Raw genomic sequence first — 16726 nt, 5'->3', positions numbered from 1 at the left:
ACGTCCCTACATTCAAAAAAATCAAAAATATAAAAAAGAACTGCTCAAATATTTAATTATTTTTTTACACGTTACACCTAATATATTATATATTTTTTTTATTATATTATGTTTGGGTTGCTACTTGCCAGTTGCCATGATAATTGTTTGACCTTAACGAATCTATTTTTCAAAACTTTCTGGTTTAAATGCATAACTGAGAAATATTAAAAATCAAAATAATTAAATAAATAATAATAACTATTAACTCGTATAGCGGCCGCCAGCCAAGAGTTGAGCGCTAGTGTTGATTAGAACCGAAATTCCCTCGTCCCCCGCACAATCATAATATTAAGGTGTACTCGTATCAATATTCGTTTCCAGTCCTGTATAATATCTTAGTTCGCGGGGAATGGTAAACAAGCCGATCCCGCCTAAGTTCTGGCAAACGTTTACATAATATGGGTGACTTTGGGTCCAACATCATATTGGTGCGGTAAATGTTTCCATGTTTTTCGAAGGTTTAGACTTCAGTTCATAGGTAAATAAGACCTCAATCAGCTGATCGAGTTTCGCTTCTATATTGTTCTATGCTAGTAGATATGTTTACTGTTTCTAAGACTGAGAAAATTTGAAGGTTATACAAGCATACAGCAGTGGTAGACCACTAAGCGGCTCTTTAACAAATTTTGTGCGGCCCGCACTAAAACTGAATTTTACATTCTAAAATCCAACATTCTACACTCAAGTAAATAGAATAAATACTTACCTATATCAAAATAATATTTTTTTACCTTTATAACTTATAATTATTATGATTTAAAATGTAACTATAGGAACTAGGAATATTTACACCCAGGTCCCGGAGAAAAAAAGCACTTCTGTCAATATTATACGCAAATTAAAATTTACTGCATGCGGCCCACCAGAAATTTTCAAAAATAATATTCAGCCCTTTCCAAAATTCTTTTGGGGACTGCTGGTGTACAAGAAGAAACCACAAAATTCATTTTTTTCCGAAATGGCGATTTTGGTATTAAATTATTTGTACTAAGGTATTCTATAATTTGAGTGGTCGAACCAGGAAAAAAAGCAGATTAGTTAAGAGTTATGACTACCGGAAGTTTAGGCCAGGGCTTGAAACCGTAAATATTTTTTCCGATTTCGATTTCGGTTTCGGATATCGGTATTTATTTTTTCTGATTTCGTTTTTGAGTTTTTCCGATTTCAATTTCGGTTTTGATTACCGATATTGGTTTTTTGATTTTGTTTTCGGTTTCGGTTTTTAACGGTTTTAACCGGTATTATAATATATAATATCGGTTTCAAGCCCTGGTAATTTAACTAAACTTTTAGCATACAGGAAATACAAGCATATGGCTTAGATATTAAGAACTTTTCTGGGTTTTTTCGCTGTTTTCTTCATTTCGAGATTATTTTTTTAGCAGTCCTATTGTTTAAAAATGTGATCGTACAATTTTAAAATAATATAATATACATAGGTACCTAATAATTCACGAAAAAGGAAAAAAATCGATACAATTTCTATAATTTCTATTATAATACTGTTTATTATTCCTAAATCAACCCACCAAGTCGTCAGCTGTTTCGCAACGGGAGTACCGCTACGGAGTATACAGGACGCCAAACTTCTTTCACAACTTACTGATGTCACGTAGTGACTTTTATATTATAATTATAATAAAAAAAGCTGACGCAACTGGGGTACGCAGGATTTTTCAATATGGGTGGAGGGGGGTTAAAAATGTAAATTATGCAGTTACAATTTTATTTTTATTTTGTTCAGTCTAATAATATCAAACGTTTAGGTGAGGTATTTGAAAAAGTTTATATAACTTTCAACTCCTCAAATAGTATAGTACAAAAATACACTGATCATCAACTTTGATATTTTGATAGAAAATTGGATCTACCTAGTTGGTACTTTTGGAAGGTCGAAATTGAAAATTCTCAGTACCTAATTTTTAAATTAATTTTGAAAGAAATTAAAATTTCTTAAAATTTTAATATTCTTATTAAAAAATTGTTTGGTAACCTTGGTAAGACTTCATCTATTACGATTTACGTCCTATTCTCAAGTCCAAACTCTCGATCAAAAACAAACAGTTAATATATAAACTAGGTGCGTGACGCTGGCACGCACCTATATAAACCAATTCTAAAACCCATCTGGGCCTATGGCATCTAAATATGGGGATGTGCCAAGCATTCTAACACGTATTATCATACGTACTATTTAGGCCTTCAGGACTCATTCCAGTCAACCTCGCTTTGCCAAATAACATCTCTGCCATGGTACGTCTCAAATTTCTCATTAAACAAACATCTAAAAATTAATACAGTCTCACATACAGCTAAAAACTACTGCAAAAAATTCCACATCAGATCAATTAACCACACAAATCCACTAGGATCTAAATTAGCCAGTGATTTCATCCCAGATAACCACACACGTCGATTAAAAACACTGCACCCACTGTGCAATTAATCATTGCTTCGATGTTGTAGCGATGTTTTATTGGACCATGCAGGTGTCTTGAATCCTGAGCTAAAATAAATAAAATAACTAAAAACTTCTCTCTCTTATTAAATATATCATTTATAATTAATATTCAAGTATTTTGCTTTAAATAAAAAAATGAAAGTGTTGTAGACACTATATATAATATATAAATTAGAGCATGTAACAGCCTTTGAGGGAGTGATCAGTGCTTATTTCAGACCTTCTATCCCGGTAGATATAGTAGATATCATAGCGAAAAAAAATCATTATTAACTGACCTAAACATTTTTATTAAAGCTTGTAGTTTTATAGCTGTCATTGAAATTATATAATCGTCTTATACAAATATATCTTTTATGTCTCTTAAAAAACTGTCAAAGACTTCGGTTGAACTAAACGCCACCATTCTTTCTGTAATTGCCTTTTGAGTAGGTTTGTTGCACCACGTGATCTTATATTACATTTTACTTTTACGTGTCTCCATAAACACTAAATTGTTTGTGTTTCAGCATCTGTATGCGGATTTATGAAGTTCTTGCTATGGTTAAAAGTTTAGTGAAGAAAACCGTGATTTTTTTAAAGTGATCTATGCTCTCCACTCATCTGAATGAACTTGGTTTATCCTGGTTCTATTTCTTGAATTATTATTGATAATAATGTTTCTCGTTCTCTCTTATTGACTATAAAAAAAACGACGTTCCAAAATTACATCTTCACTCAAACAGCACATGCCAAACACACATAGGGCTTTGAATTCGACTGCTAGAATTTCGATTGTATCATAGTTTTGATTTTCTTTGTCAGAATTATCTTCGGAAGTATCGGTAGTATTACCATCAGTATCTTTACTATCAACAGGTTTACAATCTCCAAGACTTAGTATTCCTCTACTTACGTTTTACTTGAAAGATAGATTCGTCTATTTGTAATATTAATCATTTTCCACTCACTTTTCCACGTTTTTTTAATCTACTCTGCCACAACGTCTCGACATAGATTGCACCAATCCGAGACTGTATGATGACCTCTGCCAGTTATTTTATCGGTTGCGGTGCGACTTTAAATTAATTTACCCAGCACAAAATAAGTTCAATCTGTATAGATCACCCAAATTACTCATTTTCATCAAACTCAAATAAACACTAAAATACAAATACACACACGTTTATCAAGCACCGAGCACATACTAGACGACGAAGCATATAGATACGAATACAATAGTAACAAGTTGTTAATGTATTAAAAATAGAATGGAAAAATGTGTAGATAACTTTTATTAATGTAGATAGCATACAATATCAATAAATCGACTGTAGAGAGCATTTGACACGTGTACCTAAATTTTCAAGGGGGTATGCCATAGGTAAATAACGAAGATAAGTAAACATATATTTTTGGGGTGGTATACATTTTTTTCCTGGAGGAGAGTATTCCCCCCTATAGGTCACACCCCTGAAATAAACACTTGGAATGATGGATGGAAACAACCACTATACAATTTTAAGGGTCTTCTTCCCCCCCCCTTGTCTCCAAGATTACGCCTTTTATTCTGACTTCAAAGTTTTTTTTTTTTTTACTGTATCTCATTCGTATATCTGGGATTATCTTAGATAGATAATTCATATTATCTATAATATATTACGTACAGTAAATATTATTTAAAAACAATTCGAATAGGTACAGCTCAGGCTTCAGAAAATGCCACACGATAACTGGTAAGTAGGTATGCATTATGCGTTTTCTTCAAGTTGTAACATTATTTATATTTCTTTAGAATCAGCTATATTATCACATAATATGTACACGTACCTAATGTATTATTACACGAGTGGGTATTGTTTAAATTAACACCGTAAGTCGTTTTGCGTGATTATACGCTTTTGAAGATTATATATAGGTCACACCTATTACCTACCTATACAACATAACATTATCTATAATAGAAAAAAAATTATTATTTATAGGTATACATATTAACCATATTATACATCACGAGTACTTACTAACATTATAACAATATGTCAATACTTAATATGAAATATTATATAGCTATATAGACATATAGTCAAACTGAAATGAAATGTGTATAATATTAAATTGAGATTAGAGCTATCAATACCATACCTATATTTATATATACATTATATTTTAAAAGTCACGTAGGAAAGTGGAAGAATTTTTAAGTTTGTGTTTTGTTTTTAAACCTGAATAATAATTAATGATAATATTATTACCTATAAGACAGGATCAAAAGTTGTTACAAAAAGAAAACGCATCAAATGATTTTTAGAGGTACCTATTATATTATACGAAAAGGAAACAGTTACCTAGTAATAATTCTCAAATATAATCCTAGATATAGCTGGTACTTAACAAAGCTATGGCTATATAATATTTATAAACTTCTGTATTGTATTGTGTGGCATAAATAGATCCGCACATAATATGTAGGTACCTACTACCTAGTGATTATGGACTCCAAATCTCCATGTTTGGGCGGCCTGAGTCTGCAGTGTACAATATATAGTTTTAAATAATGGTACACCTCATTGGAATATTCATGTACTGCTCCGACACTTTAATAATCTGCATAATATTATCCTCATGATTTGTGACCTAATAGGTATTTATTATTTGTTTTCGTTTTTTTGTGTTATAGAAACTGCCAACTAAAATACATATAAAACGGATTAACTTTGATAAAATAGGTAATGATATTATATAATATATTTGTCTATATCGTTGAATTGTTATTATTACTGTACTCGAAGTTAAGCCGATATGCTTGACTCGTAGAACGTAGATCATAAAAAATAACAATTGCATGTACAATATAAAATAATAAACACTAGGTACCTAGGTAGTTGTTTTAATACATTTTTATTGATGTCTTATGCTATATTATACATGGTGATTGGTGATAAACCATTCACGACCCCAACACATTATTATTATTATAAGAAATCGATTTTACAAGTTTTATTTATAGATACAAATAATTATCAAATAAATAATCAATGAATGTAGGTAGTAGGTATCTAATTTTTTAAAAAGACTATTAACATAATATGTTGCTTAAAATCATGATAATATAAAACAAATTAATATTATTGTTAATTTTTGAAAATTATTTATTATATATTAATTTTTTTAATGAGAAGTAGGTATACCATAGGTACTACCAATAAGTATAATATAGTTGTAATTAAATATTAATAATATGATAATTATTACACTAATTAGCTTTTAAAAAATAATTGATCAATTAATTTCATGTACCTAGTTGTCAGTAACATTGTAGTCTGGGGTTATTTTTCCTAGGTTCAGGGATTTTTTTCCGGGGATTTTTATTTCACAATTCACCGTTTCTATACTTAAGTTTAGTGCATATTCATTAAAATTATGTATAATAAATAATAATCTTACCAATAAACCGACATAAATCGTTTTCTTCAAACAAATACAGGCATATACAGCTAATGATATTTACCATATTTACCATAGCCTATAGGCAATATGAAATAATTGTAAGGTTTAAATACAAATCAGATAATTACATCCCCCCCCCCCAAAAAAAAAGTAAGAAATACAGTGTAATTTTTAAAAATGTATTAATATTTTGGGAAACAAATGAATAATTTAATTGCGGGGGCTATTACAAGTTTAAGAGGCTACGCCCCTCTACCCCTCCCCCTAGTTGCGTTTATGGTAAACACTAAACATTTATACACTATACATCTTTTATTTATAAAATACCTTATATATATATAATTTAATTTAATTTTACATGTTTGAATCTTAAATGATGAAAATATTTAATATTTATAATAATAAATTGTATTCACATGTGAATCTGTGAGGAACTGAGGACATAATATGATATATTTTTTTTTACAATAAAATACCTACCTACCTAGATTGTTTATAATAATACAATACACGACATTTGTCTACGCAGTACATAATTTTATAAATAATTAACATACCAAAAATATTATAATTTATAATCAAGTAAGCATGTCAATAATCATTAAAACTTGTTGTGATAAAAAGTTGTTGGGTAATTCTATTGAATAATATTTATTAATAATTTTAATAAATTTTATATTTCCGACTTAAGTTACGTGTTTGATTTTTAATTTTTTGGGGACCTATGAGGAATGCAAAATTTGTATATTATATTTATAAGTTGAGTGACATGCAACTTTATGGCCTATGGTCGATTGGAGGTGGACGCCACTTAGATACACAGAAATTAAATTATTAAACAATGATGCTATAGAAGCTAATACAAACAATTATAATAAAAATAATACAATTGTTTCCTTGCTTATACATTGATTTGAAATGATAAAATCGTGTACTTAAAAGTGAACCCTTGATCGTTTGATGCAAATGCACTGTTTTTTTCTGATTTTCAAAAAATGTTCGTCAATAGATTCAACAAGATCTGTAGTGTATAATAGGTTACTTTGTAACATATTTCAAAACATAATTAATGTTGAATATAGTTGATTCATAAAAAACTATAGGTACATTTTTTTCATATTAGGTTGTCATTGCAGGTTAAAGAAAATAATTTTTATGATTGAATATAATTTTAAACCTGTATTTATACTTGGTTTTAATCAAATCAACTCAAATAACTGTATTAAAAATCTGTGCAGCTTACATTTAACGGAGTTTGAGAAGAGGTAAAATCACGTGCTACGCCATCCAGAATCAGTAAATATATAATATATACTATGTGTAAGTGTATAACTGTATAAGTTTAAATGTTTACATTTGTAAATATGTGTGTTTTAAATAGGCACATGTGAGTTTAACAAACAAGTTTTATAAGATAATTTGTCTAACAATTCAACTGCCTGTATATTAAGTGTAATTTCCGATCAGTGGATTATATTATGAAATAAAGCTTTTTCAAAAATATTAGAGCTTGAAGCTTAGTCAAAAAAAAAAAATCAGTTTTTACAAATTATTTATCCCTGAAAATCATGCAGAAGGTTGGTAAGTACTTACAAGAATAATATCTATAGGACCTTAACACTTTATAGAAAACTAGTAGTATCATTTCACATTTGGGGGATGTGATATATAAACACATAAAAAAATGATAAGTGTGCATTTACATCGTGCAAAATAATAATTATATATATTTTTAAGTCCCCATAATTTTATCGTGTAAAATCAGGTAGGTAGGTAATGGTAGACGATCGTTGTTTTGCGAGCATCTAATGTGTCCGGAACAATATAAAATATATTACTTACGAGTTACAACTTACCCTTAGAAAAATGTATCGTAACGGCGCATGACACTACACTTAGGGAGACATTACATAATGTATAATAATATATTATTGTATTGCTATATATTATATCGTATATAAAACAAGAGCGATAATACTTGTATTAATTTTTTCATTGCGATTATATTATTATGGATAATTGAATAATTTATCAATTAAATGTACATATATGGGCATTGGGCAATCGAAATGAATATTACACGATCGTCGTCCGATAATGGGGCGAAGTGCGTATAATAATAATATTCTTATCGACGAGTCGACGAGTATATATAAAACACGTCGGATCATCGTTGTGGCAGCGGCTCGTTATAGTATATTATAATTTATAGTATTCAGCTCGCAACTGAATAAATGGATACCTATTATACACAATATTATAATATGACGAGGGGCCCCGCTCTTCGGGAATGCGTATTATCAGATTTTGAACTCTAGTCTATGCAGACATTTAACTATATATATTATTACCTATACATACAATATATACGTAGACTCACAAGAGTTTAAAAAAAAAAAAACCGGATTTTTCAAAAAAAGATAAAACACAATATTATAGGCCTACCTGTATATATAGGTATATACGCACAGTGTTGAGCAACAATCACTGCGGGCGGCGACGGTCTGGTTGGTTGGTTGGATTTTGACTTCAAACATGGTAGTTTAATGTTATAATTTATTTTGATTTAAGCCCGTGGATATTTGGACGAAGGCGGGCAGATACAAAAAAAAAATTACCCACAAAAATCTATACCTAATAATATGAAACAATTATTATCAATACGCGTTGTATAATAAAATATAATATAATAATATTACCGTAGGAAGTCGGTCAGTCGTATAATAATAATAAATACAATATAATATTATACATTATTATTATTCATTAATTATTATATTGTAAAATTGTAATCGACGAAATGGTTTCCTTCTCCTTCTATAATATGTTGTGATCGCTATAATTATATGCGTATATAGTATATTCTCGGTGATATACCTATGTTGTCTCTGACTTAAACATTCACACAGTAGTACAGAAATCAACATATTTTATATGAATTTAATCGTTAGGTCTATATTTCGAAAACAGATTTTATTCCTGAGAAGTCGGCCCACAACTTTTTGACACACTATGTTCATTTTTTTCCTCAGAGGTTAACCTCAACACCTAAAATCGAGTAGACCTATTTGTACGTTTCCGAATCATTTTTTTTATGACTTTGTAAGACGAAATCACAAATGCAGAAAAATAACCAAGTAGACTTCACATGAAATGAATCATACCTGTTTTCAAAATCTTCAACCCATCTTTAGATTACCTAGCTTGGTATGACAGAAATATACCTAATCTCGACGGCAGAATTTTCCATCCTATACATAATTATTGCACGTGTGTGCGATAGCCAGATACGGAATATAATTACTGTTTCCAATACATTTTACCAGCAATGTGTTGTCTCCTTTTCAATTTAAGCGAATTATGAATATGTTAAATCACTAAAATATCACAATTTTAAAATTCTCATAACTCGCTCAAAAATATCATAAAAAATCAACACTCAGAGATAGGTTATTCTGTTGGCTTGAAGTTTGATTGACATCGTGAGTCAATTTACTTAAATACTAAAGCTGACCACACAAAATTGGTTCTGTGGTACGTAAATTTGATATGGTGTACCAGGTACATTGTACCTTACATATACGTTCGTAAAATGGAGTTACGGAGACAACACATGCAGGACGCAGGTATCTGGTGTAGCGTGTTCTTAATGGGCGTCGTATACTATATAACGATAATTATTAATGTATTATCATTCCATATGTCACGCGTTAAAATATTCTTACGGTATAATACACTTTTATATTATTATGTGTGTTGGATTCAACATAATATTGTTATCAGGACTTTGTAACATCGACGGTTTGTTGCCTCCTCTTTCCCGTACGCCACTGCCATCGTCGCAACTACTTACAGTCCACATCACACACGCACACACACACGCACATACATGCACACACATACACACGAATGCATCAACGCAATAACGCATGCACTCAGTTAGTTATGGCCAGTCACCAAGGAAACAGACGGCTCACAAAACGGTCCGATTCGAAATAATAACATAATCTTAATAATAATATTATTAATTCATCGCCGCTGCATAAGTATACGTATAATTTGTACTGGCATATCTGCTCAGATTCGGTTCTTTTTGAAAACTATAAACCTTTTATATATATATATTTATATATAATATTTACGCAGTCATCATACCTACCAATCCGTATACACGACACACGTTGTTGTTATTCACCACCGTATTATTTAACCGTTTTGTATTCCACTGCCCGCGGCTCCTCACGTCTGTAATAAGTTTACAAGTTTATACGTTTTCCAAAACAAAAAAATCTACTTACATCGCCTCCCCACTAACATACATATATTTGTATACTTTATATTACTGGAAAATGGCATCAACTTTTATCTCGTTAGTGATCTTTGGGTTTTCTTTGATATGGTATACATGCTCGGCCGACCCGATTGCGATGGATAACTGCTGGCGAAAAGTGTGGTCTCTGACGCCGTCATGCACGGAAATGGACGGCTCTACGGACAGTTCTATGGGAAATCCAAGGCTTTGCGTCTTTCAGTCGAGAGTGAGTCGATTCATGTTTAATATACCTACAATATTTCAATTTATTTTTCAAAAAATCACCACTATACCTATATATAGCCTACCTAGTACCTAGTACCTACTATAGACAAATCAGCAGGTCTCCGAGACAAATGATTAATTTTAATGGATACCCTATAGTATTGTACTATTGTATACAATAGTAGCACATGTCCAAGTGCTTATTCGATTATTATAGACATTGTTTTAAACATATATTTTATTTATTAGACAATGTATTTATTTTTAATGATTTTACGTGGTTACAAACGTTTATTACCAACATAATTGTATAATACCTAAATAATTGTGTTTTAAATTTTAAAAATTTCACTTAACATAATATCAAATGAGTAATGTTTTATTTATCTTCAATAGGTATTATGTTTTAAATATATATCAGAATACAAACAAAATAGTACTTATAAAACTATAAAGTAATCATCGACCTTTTTAAGTTCATATAATATATTCTAATAATAGCTTGGTTAAATTATTTTTTTGTTGTATTTTGTTTGTTCTTTATAACTTTTTTTTTGTTTTACAAATCTATAACGATGTAAATACTTGAGTTTTACATTGAAAACTACGTTTTTTTAAAATAAGCAGAGGCATTAATAGTATAGGTAGGTATATTGTATATTATACAGCTGACAGATAAGAATTGATGTCGCAAATATTATTATTATAATTATTTATATATCATTAGGATTATTATTTATTAAATATTAATAATCGGTTATTATAATCGAACCATTATAGAAATCATCATTGTATATTATCATCTGATATATTACAGTAATCGAGTTCGACTAAGTTTATAAACGTAGGTAAGTAACACCTCTAGGGTATTGAAGCAGAGTAAATATTTAAATTTACTGCGATGGTTATTCAGATATTATTTTCTCTGCATTTCCTTAAATCTTCGTAGGTTTATAGGACAGGTAAAGCTACTTGTCCGGATTCTGGAGTGAAGATATGTTCGGCGTTATAGTTAAACGGCAAAGCACGTCCTAACTAAATGCTGAAAATTTAACGAAATAACCTTAAACAACATCTCATAAAATATCTACCTACATAAATAGGAATAATTTAGACCAAATTCAGAAATAACAACACAATGGTATTTTAACTAAAATAAATAAATCTATTTTTATAAGAATGTAACTAGGTAGGTATTAGATTTTTTAATAGTACATCAACGTAAAAACTGCCTATACCTAATAAAAATAATGAGAAACAACTTTTATTTAGTACAATATATTTGGTCTTCGAAAGGAGTAATGTTCATTAAAAAATCACGCGTATTAATATATTATTATTATATTATATTATATTTTCTATAAATACGATTTAAGGAAATCTTAAATGTCTGTAAGTGGTCGGGAGAACATCTTTAACAATGACACAAATGTAGGAATTCGTTTCACTTGCTTTAACATATAGTTATGTACCTATAAACAATATGATATTACAGTCTGTGTCACTATGTGAAATGTAAATGGTAATATCGCATTTTTTAATACATACAATATAATATTGTGTATATTATACCTAGGTGTGAGCACATAAGGTTATATTATTATATTAACGTACATAAACATTATACATTTTTTATATATAATATTGTAGATGTATAGCATGCTGCGAGTATATTATAGCGCGTGCAAATATATAGGATTTTATACGAACTGTTTAGGTTTGCTCTTTCACTACTTCTCGACAGAAAAATAGAGTGGATCTAAAAAATATAATAATACGTTATATCGAAACAGAAATATTATAACCAAATGTATGAGTATATAGTTAGAAGCTGAATATTGTAAGAGTGACAAATACCGTACAATATTATTTACTGAAAAATTCAAATTTGTTTTTGGAGTTATTTATTTTATTATTTCGCATAAATGTATTCCTATACAAATCCGATTACTTTCTTCGGAGTTATCATAAACATTGTTAATTATTTTCTATGGGAGTCATTAATGAGATAATACATTTTCAAATGGTCACCTTGAACAATTTAACCCGGTTATTGCACAGGGGCCTTCAATTGTAGGTACACTTCGAAAATTGTATTTTTTTTGGTTTGGTTTTAAAGTTAACGTGTCGTTGTATGTTGTTTTCATTGGAATTGTTATGTCAAGTATTTAACTTTAATATTATGATGAATTTATTGTTTGTATAAGATTGCTGGTTATCGGATGTCTGTAGCCCCACATCCATTAGTAATTATACGATATTTGAATTGGATGTTATTCATACTTAGGTATTGTATGAGTTAAAAATTAAAATTATTGCTGTCAATGAACATACAATTTATAAAAAAGTTCAAATTATTTACATGTTGTGTAAGTCGAAATATTATATATGATGTTGTAATTAAATTTTAAGGCGCCCGGTGCCAATGTGATTTTGACCTCAAAAACACGGTTTACGGGAATAATGATCCTGCCCTGTAGAGTTAACCAAATTTGATAATTTTTTTTTTTATTAATAGAGGAGAATATTCTACAGACCGCATCGAACTCCTTTTTTCGATATTTTCATCTCAAACTTAATTATAAGTCTTTAAAAAAAAGACAATTTTTAGCTTTTTTTATAAATTATTTTATACAATTATTTGAAATAAAATACAAAATCAGAGATCGATGCGGGCTGTAGGAAGTCTTCTTCTTTCAGATAAAAAAATACTCATCAAAATCCGACAATTCTATAAAGCTTGAGAGTTATTCCCGTAAAACAATTTTTTTCGATAAAATACACCCTATCAACCACCCCTTAATAGTTATCGGGTAGTAGATTAGTGGAAAAGTCTTATAATTGAGGTAGCAACTAAAATATAAAATTTAATTTTCAAATTTTATAGAATTGTGGAAAATTTGAAAAACTGGCACCGGGACCCTTAATAGAAACCCTATAATGAGCATATAGGTACCTAAAAGATGAAATTGTTGTTTTTATGGTTAGAAAAAAGTGACTATAAATTAATAATAGTATGCTAAAGTTGCAATTTAATGTAACAGTATAATAATAATAGCCGTCATTAAAGAATTTATAAAGGATGACGTTTATGTTAATTTTTTATTAAGTCGAATTTGAATGTGTTATACGAGTCTACTGTAGAGTGTAGAGTATTATATAAAGTTCTTAGATATATTTAGATTTTAGACACAAGTATATATTATTTGTCATTTACTTTAAATAGATCACTTACATAATATAACATCTTACATATAAATATATTTATCATATTCTCATCTCATCACCATCGGCACTGTCACTCGAAAGTACCTATACCTCAATTATCAATATATTGATAATTATTGTTTTGACTTATAACATTAAAGTAATTTTAACTTTGAAGTATAAACAATAATAATTTCTGTAATCAAAGGACAGCGTATTATTTGTCCGTTTTATATTGTGTACCAACTATATATTTCTAAAACATCAATATTATTACAATCTATGATTTATTTAATATAAATTATATAATTTTATATTTTATAATATCGACCAACGATTTGTGTATTTATTAAATGCACTTGGTTGTAAGTCAGATATTTATATATTCACCGGTATGCATAGTCAGCCGTTATATTTTAATATTTAAGGCTAGATCTGATATAAATTACATAAATCAGATGTTATTATTAATTGTTTATAGACGCCTAAACTGGCTATTTAAATTTTTTACTCATTGCACTTTAAGAGACGTTTACCAATCGTATGTAATGTATCTGATGAAAGGTTTGTCGCTTTAATTTTTAAATTTTGATTCAACATTTTTTAAGTCAATTTTTTTTGTTAATTATTAATTAATTATAAATAATATTAATGCTCCATATTAATACCGGGTGAATAGAAACACTTTTCAACTTCAAAAGCTTATAACTTTGGAATGGAAATAACAAAGTAGCGTATTAATACCTTAAAATGTGAGTCTTTAAACACGCAATACAATCATTAAAATTAAAAAAACAGAAATTTCAAAACAGATTTTATATTTATTTTTAAGTATGCTGTTTCTATTCATACTCATGTATGGGTGAATAGAAACAATATGATTTGTTATTCACCCTGTTCAATTGTGAATAGAAACACTTTTAAAAAATACAATATCATTTCAATTTTTTTTTTTTTTTTTACATATTAATACAACAAAATGAATTCTTGAAAATATGTCAATAATAAACCAAGAGATTGAATAGAAACAACATTTTATAAAAATTCACGATTTTCTTATCAATGTTTGGCTATAATGGAGGAACAATAAAATAATAATCCTTAATTATTTGAAAACTACGCTACTTGACAATCGATAATATAAATTAAAAATATTGATAATATGAAAAACTCGATCGTGGGGACATCGAGCAAAACACTGATTTTGTTTCTATTCATCCATCAGTTTCTATTCACCCGGTTTTACGGCACCTACCTATTTGATGGTGGCAAGGTTATTGTCACATATTCATTAATATTATAGAAAGACATTAAGAATAGGTACATACTTCAAGCGTTTTATACGAATAATATTATAAAGGTATTATTGAACCATATAAAACGCGTACCTATTAATGTTTTTATAATCCATTATTTACAAGCATATTGTCCTTTGGTCTATTATTTTTGCCGTTTTAACGACAAACACTCATTTTATAAAATGCACGAGCTCTTCATATTTATAAATTACATTAATAATTACACTGTAATACGAAAAACAATTTTATTATATTAACTTTACTACACAATTTTAAGCCCATATAAATATTAAATAGATACCTCGTCATGACGATACATTGATAAACTTAATAAATTCTGATTCGTTAAACCTGTACAGTGTAAGTAGGTACCTACTACATTAGTTTTTGTTATTTTGGAATAAAAACGGAATTCATGTTGTTATATTATATCTACAATTTTAAAAATGTTTTCTGCATCCAAAAATAAAATAAAATAAATTAATTGCCGATTAAATAATTAGATTTTTTATAAAAATGTAGTTCTAACTGTAGTACAGGTACTTAAAATATTTTATAGATTTGAATAATTTTCATACCTATAAACACATATTATAATATTATACACAAATATTTTATCAGACTGAATTATAATTATGATTACATAGCAAAAAAAAAGTAAAAATAAAAGCATTGTTTCGTGAGATACACATTAAAATAATTGGTTTAACCTGTGATTAGGAGGTACCTACGTGCGCTTTATACTTATCTTACTTTATACCTGTCATAGTACTATAGTATGTAAGTTGAAAGATTTCTAACTAGGTATTTATAAATTGATATAAATTGGTTTAAATGTAACTTTTCAATACTTCCTTACTTCCTTATATGTTATTACTAACATAAAAACCTAAAAATTAAAATGTATATATTTTGATACAATTCTATCAGGCTGAGAGTTAGGTTGGAAACCCTGATAGTTTTTCCAAACCTAACTTTCCTTTATAACAATTTTCCTAATTAAATTATTATATCTAATATTATTATGTATCTACCAACATTTTGAAGAGGCGTTAATTAATCTATTAGTTAAGTTTATTTACAAAAAAAGTGTTTTTTAGTTTTCTTCAAATGATTTGAATAATATATTTTTATTATGAGTTAAGAGGACGTTGTACTGTAGTAGGTACCCGGATTTGTTATTTCCGTCTTACTAATGCATAATATACCAAAATGTACGTTTAGCAGTTCTAATTTTGTGTGATTAGCTTGAATGCCTATTAGAATTAATTCATTTATCAACCTAAAGGTAAGATCATTAAACCACCATTGGGCTTATCAAATTCCATTCATACCTAATCAATTTTTATCCTTGATAATAATTATCATGTTCAAATTTATAACAATATAATATGACACATGCTTGTGTATTTTGAAGGTATAATTTGCTTTTGAAATATGGTCGTAATAACTCGCATGAATTTAATAATTTACAAATTATAAACAAAAGTATTTGAAAAGGGAAATGGAAAATAATTCTACTCAAATAAGCCTTCTATATGGCTTTTAAATATTATATGAAGATTATTGTGTAGGTATATAATAATAATAGCTACATATTAATTATTGTACTGAAGCCATACCTAAATAGTACATAATCAACTGAAATGTGAAGGGAAATAACATGTACCTACATTCTTATATTAAGTATCTTTTATAATTTGATTTGACTCACCTGTTCGTAAGTATCTCTGTATGATAATTAATAATTTT

The 16726-nt window shown here is 28.7% G+C and overlaps 1 protein-coding gene across 1 annotated transcript in view; it reads left to right on the top strand.

Moving 5' to 3' along the window:
* Positions 1-9861: 9861 nt before the first annotated feature.
* Positions 9862-16726, top strand: part of LOC100164672 (zinc transporter ZIP8) — a 35176-nt gene continuing 28311 nt past the window's right edge. The window contains exon 1 of the mRNA XM_001952755.5: positions 9862-10470. Within this exon, the coding sequence (XP_001952790.2) occupies positions 10282-10470 (189 nt within the window). The 5' untranslated portion in view covers positions 9862-10281. The remainder of the gene's footprint in view (positions 10471-16726) is intronic.

The sequence above is a fragment of the Acyrthosiphon pisum genome, chromosome A1 (assembly GCF_005508785.2).
Source record: "Acyrthosiphon pisum isolate AL4f chromosome A1, pea_aphid_22Mar2018_4r6ur, whole genome shotgun sequence".
Classification (NCBI taxonomy): domain Eukaryota; kingdom Metazoa; phylum Arthropoda; class Insecta; order Hemiptera; family Aphididae; genus Acyrthosiphon; species Acyrthosiphon pisum.
The sequence above is the reverse complement of the archived record's forward strand: the minus strand, read 5'-3'. Positions and strand labels throughout refer to the sequence as shown.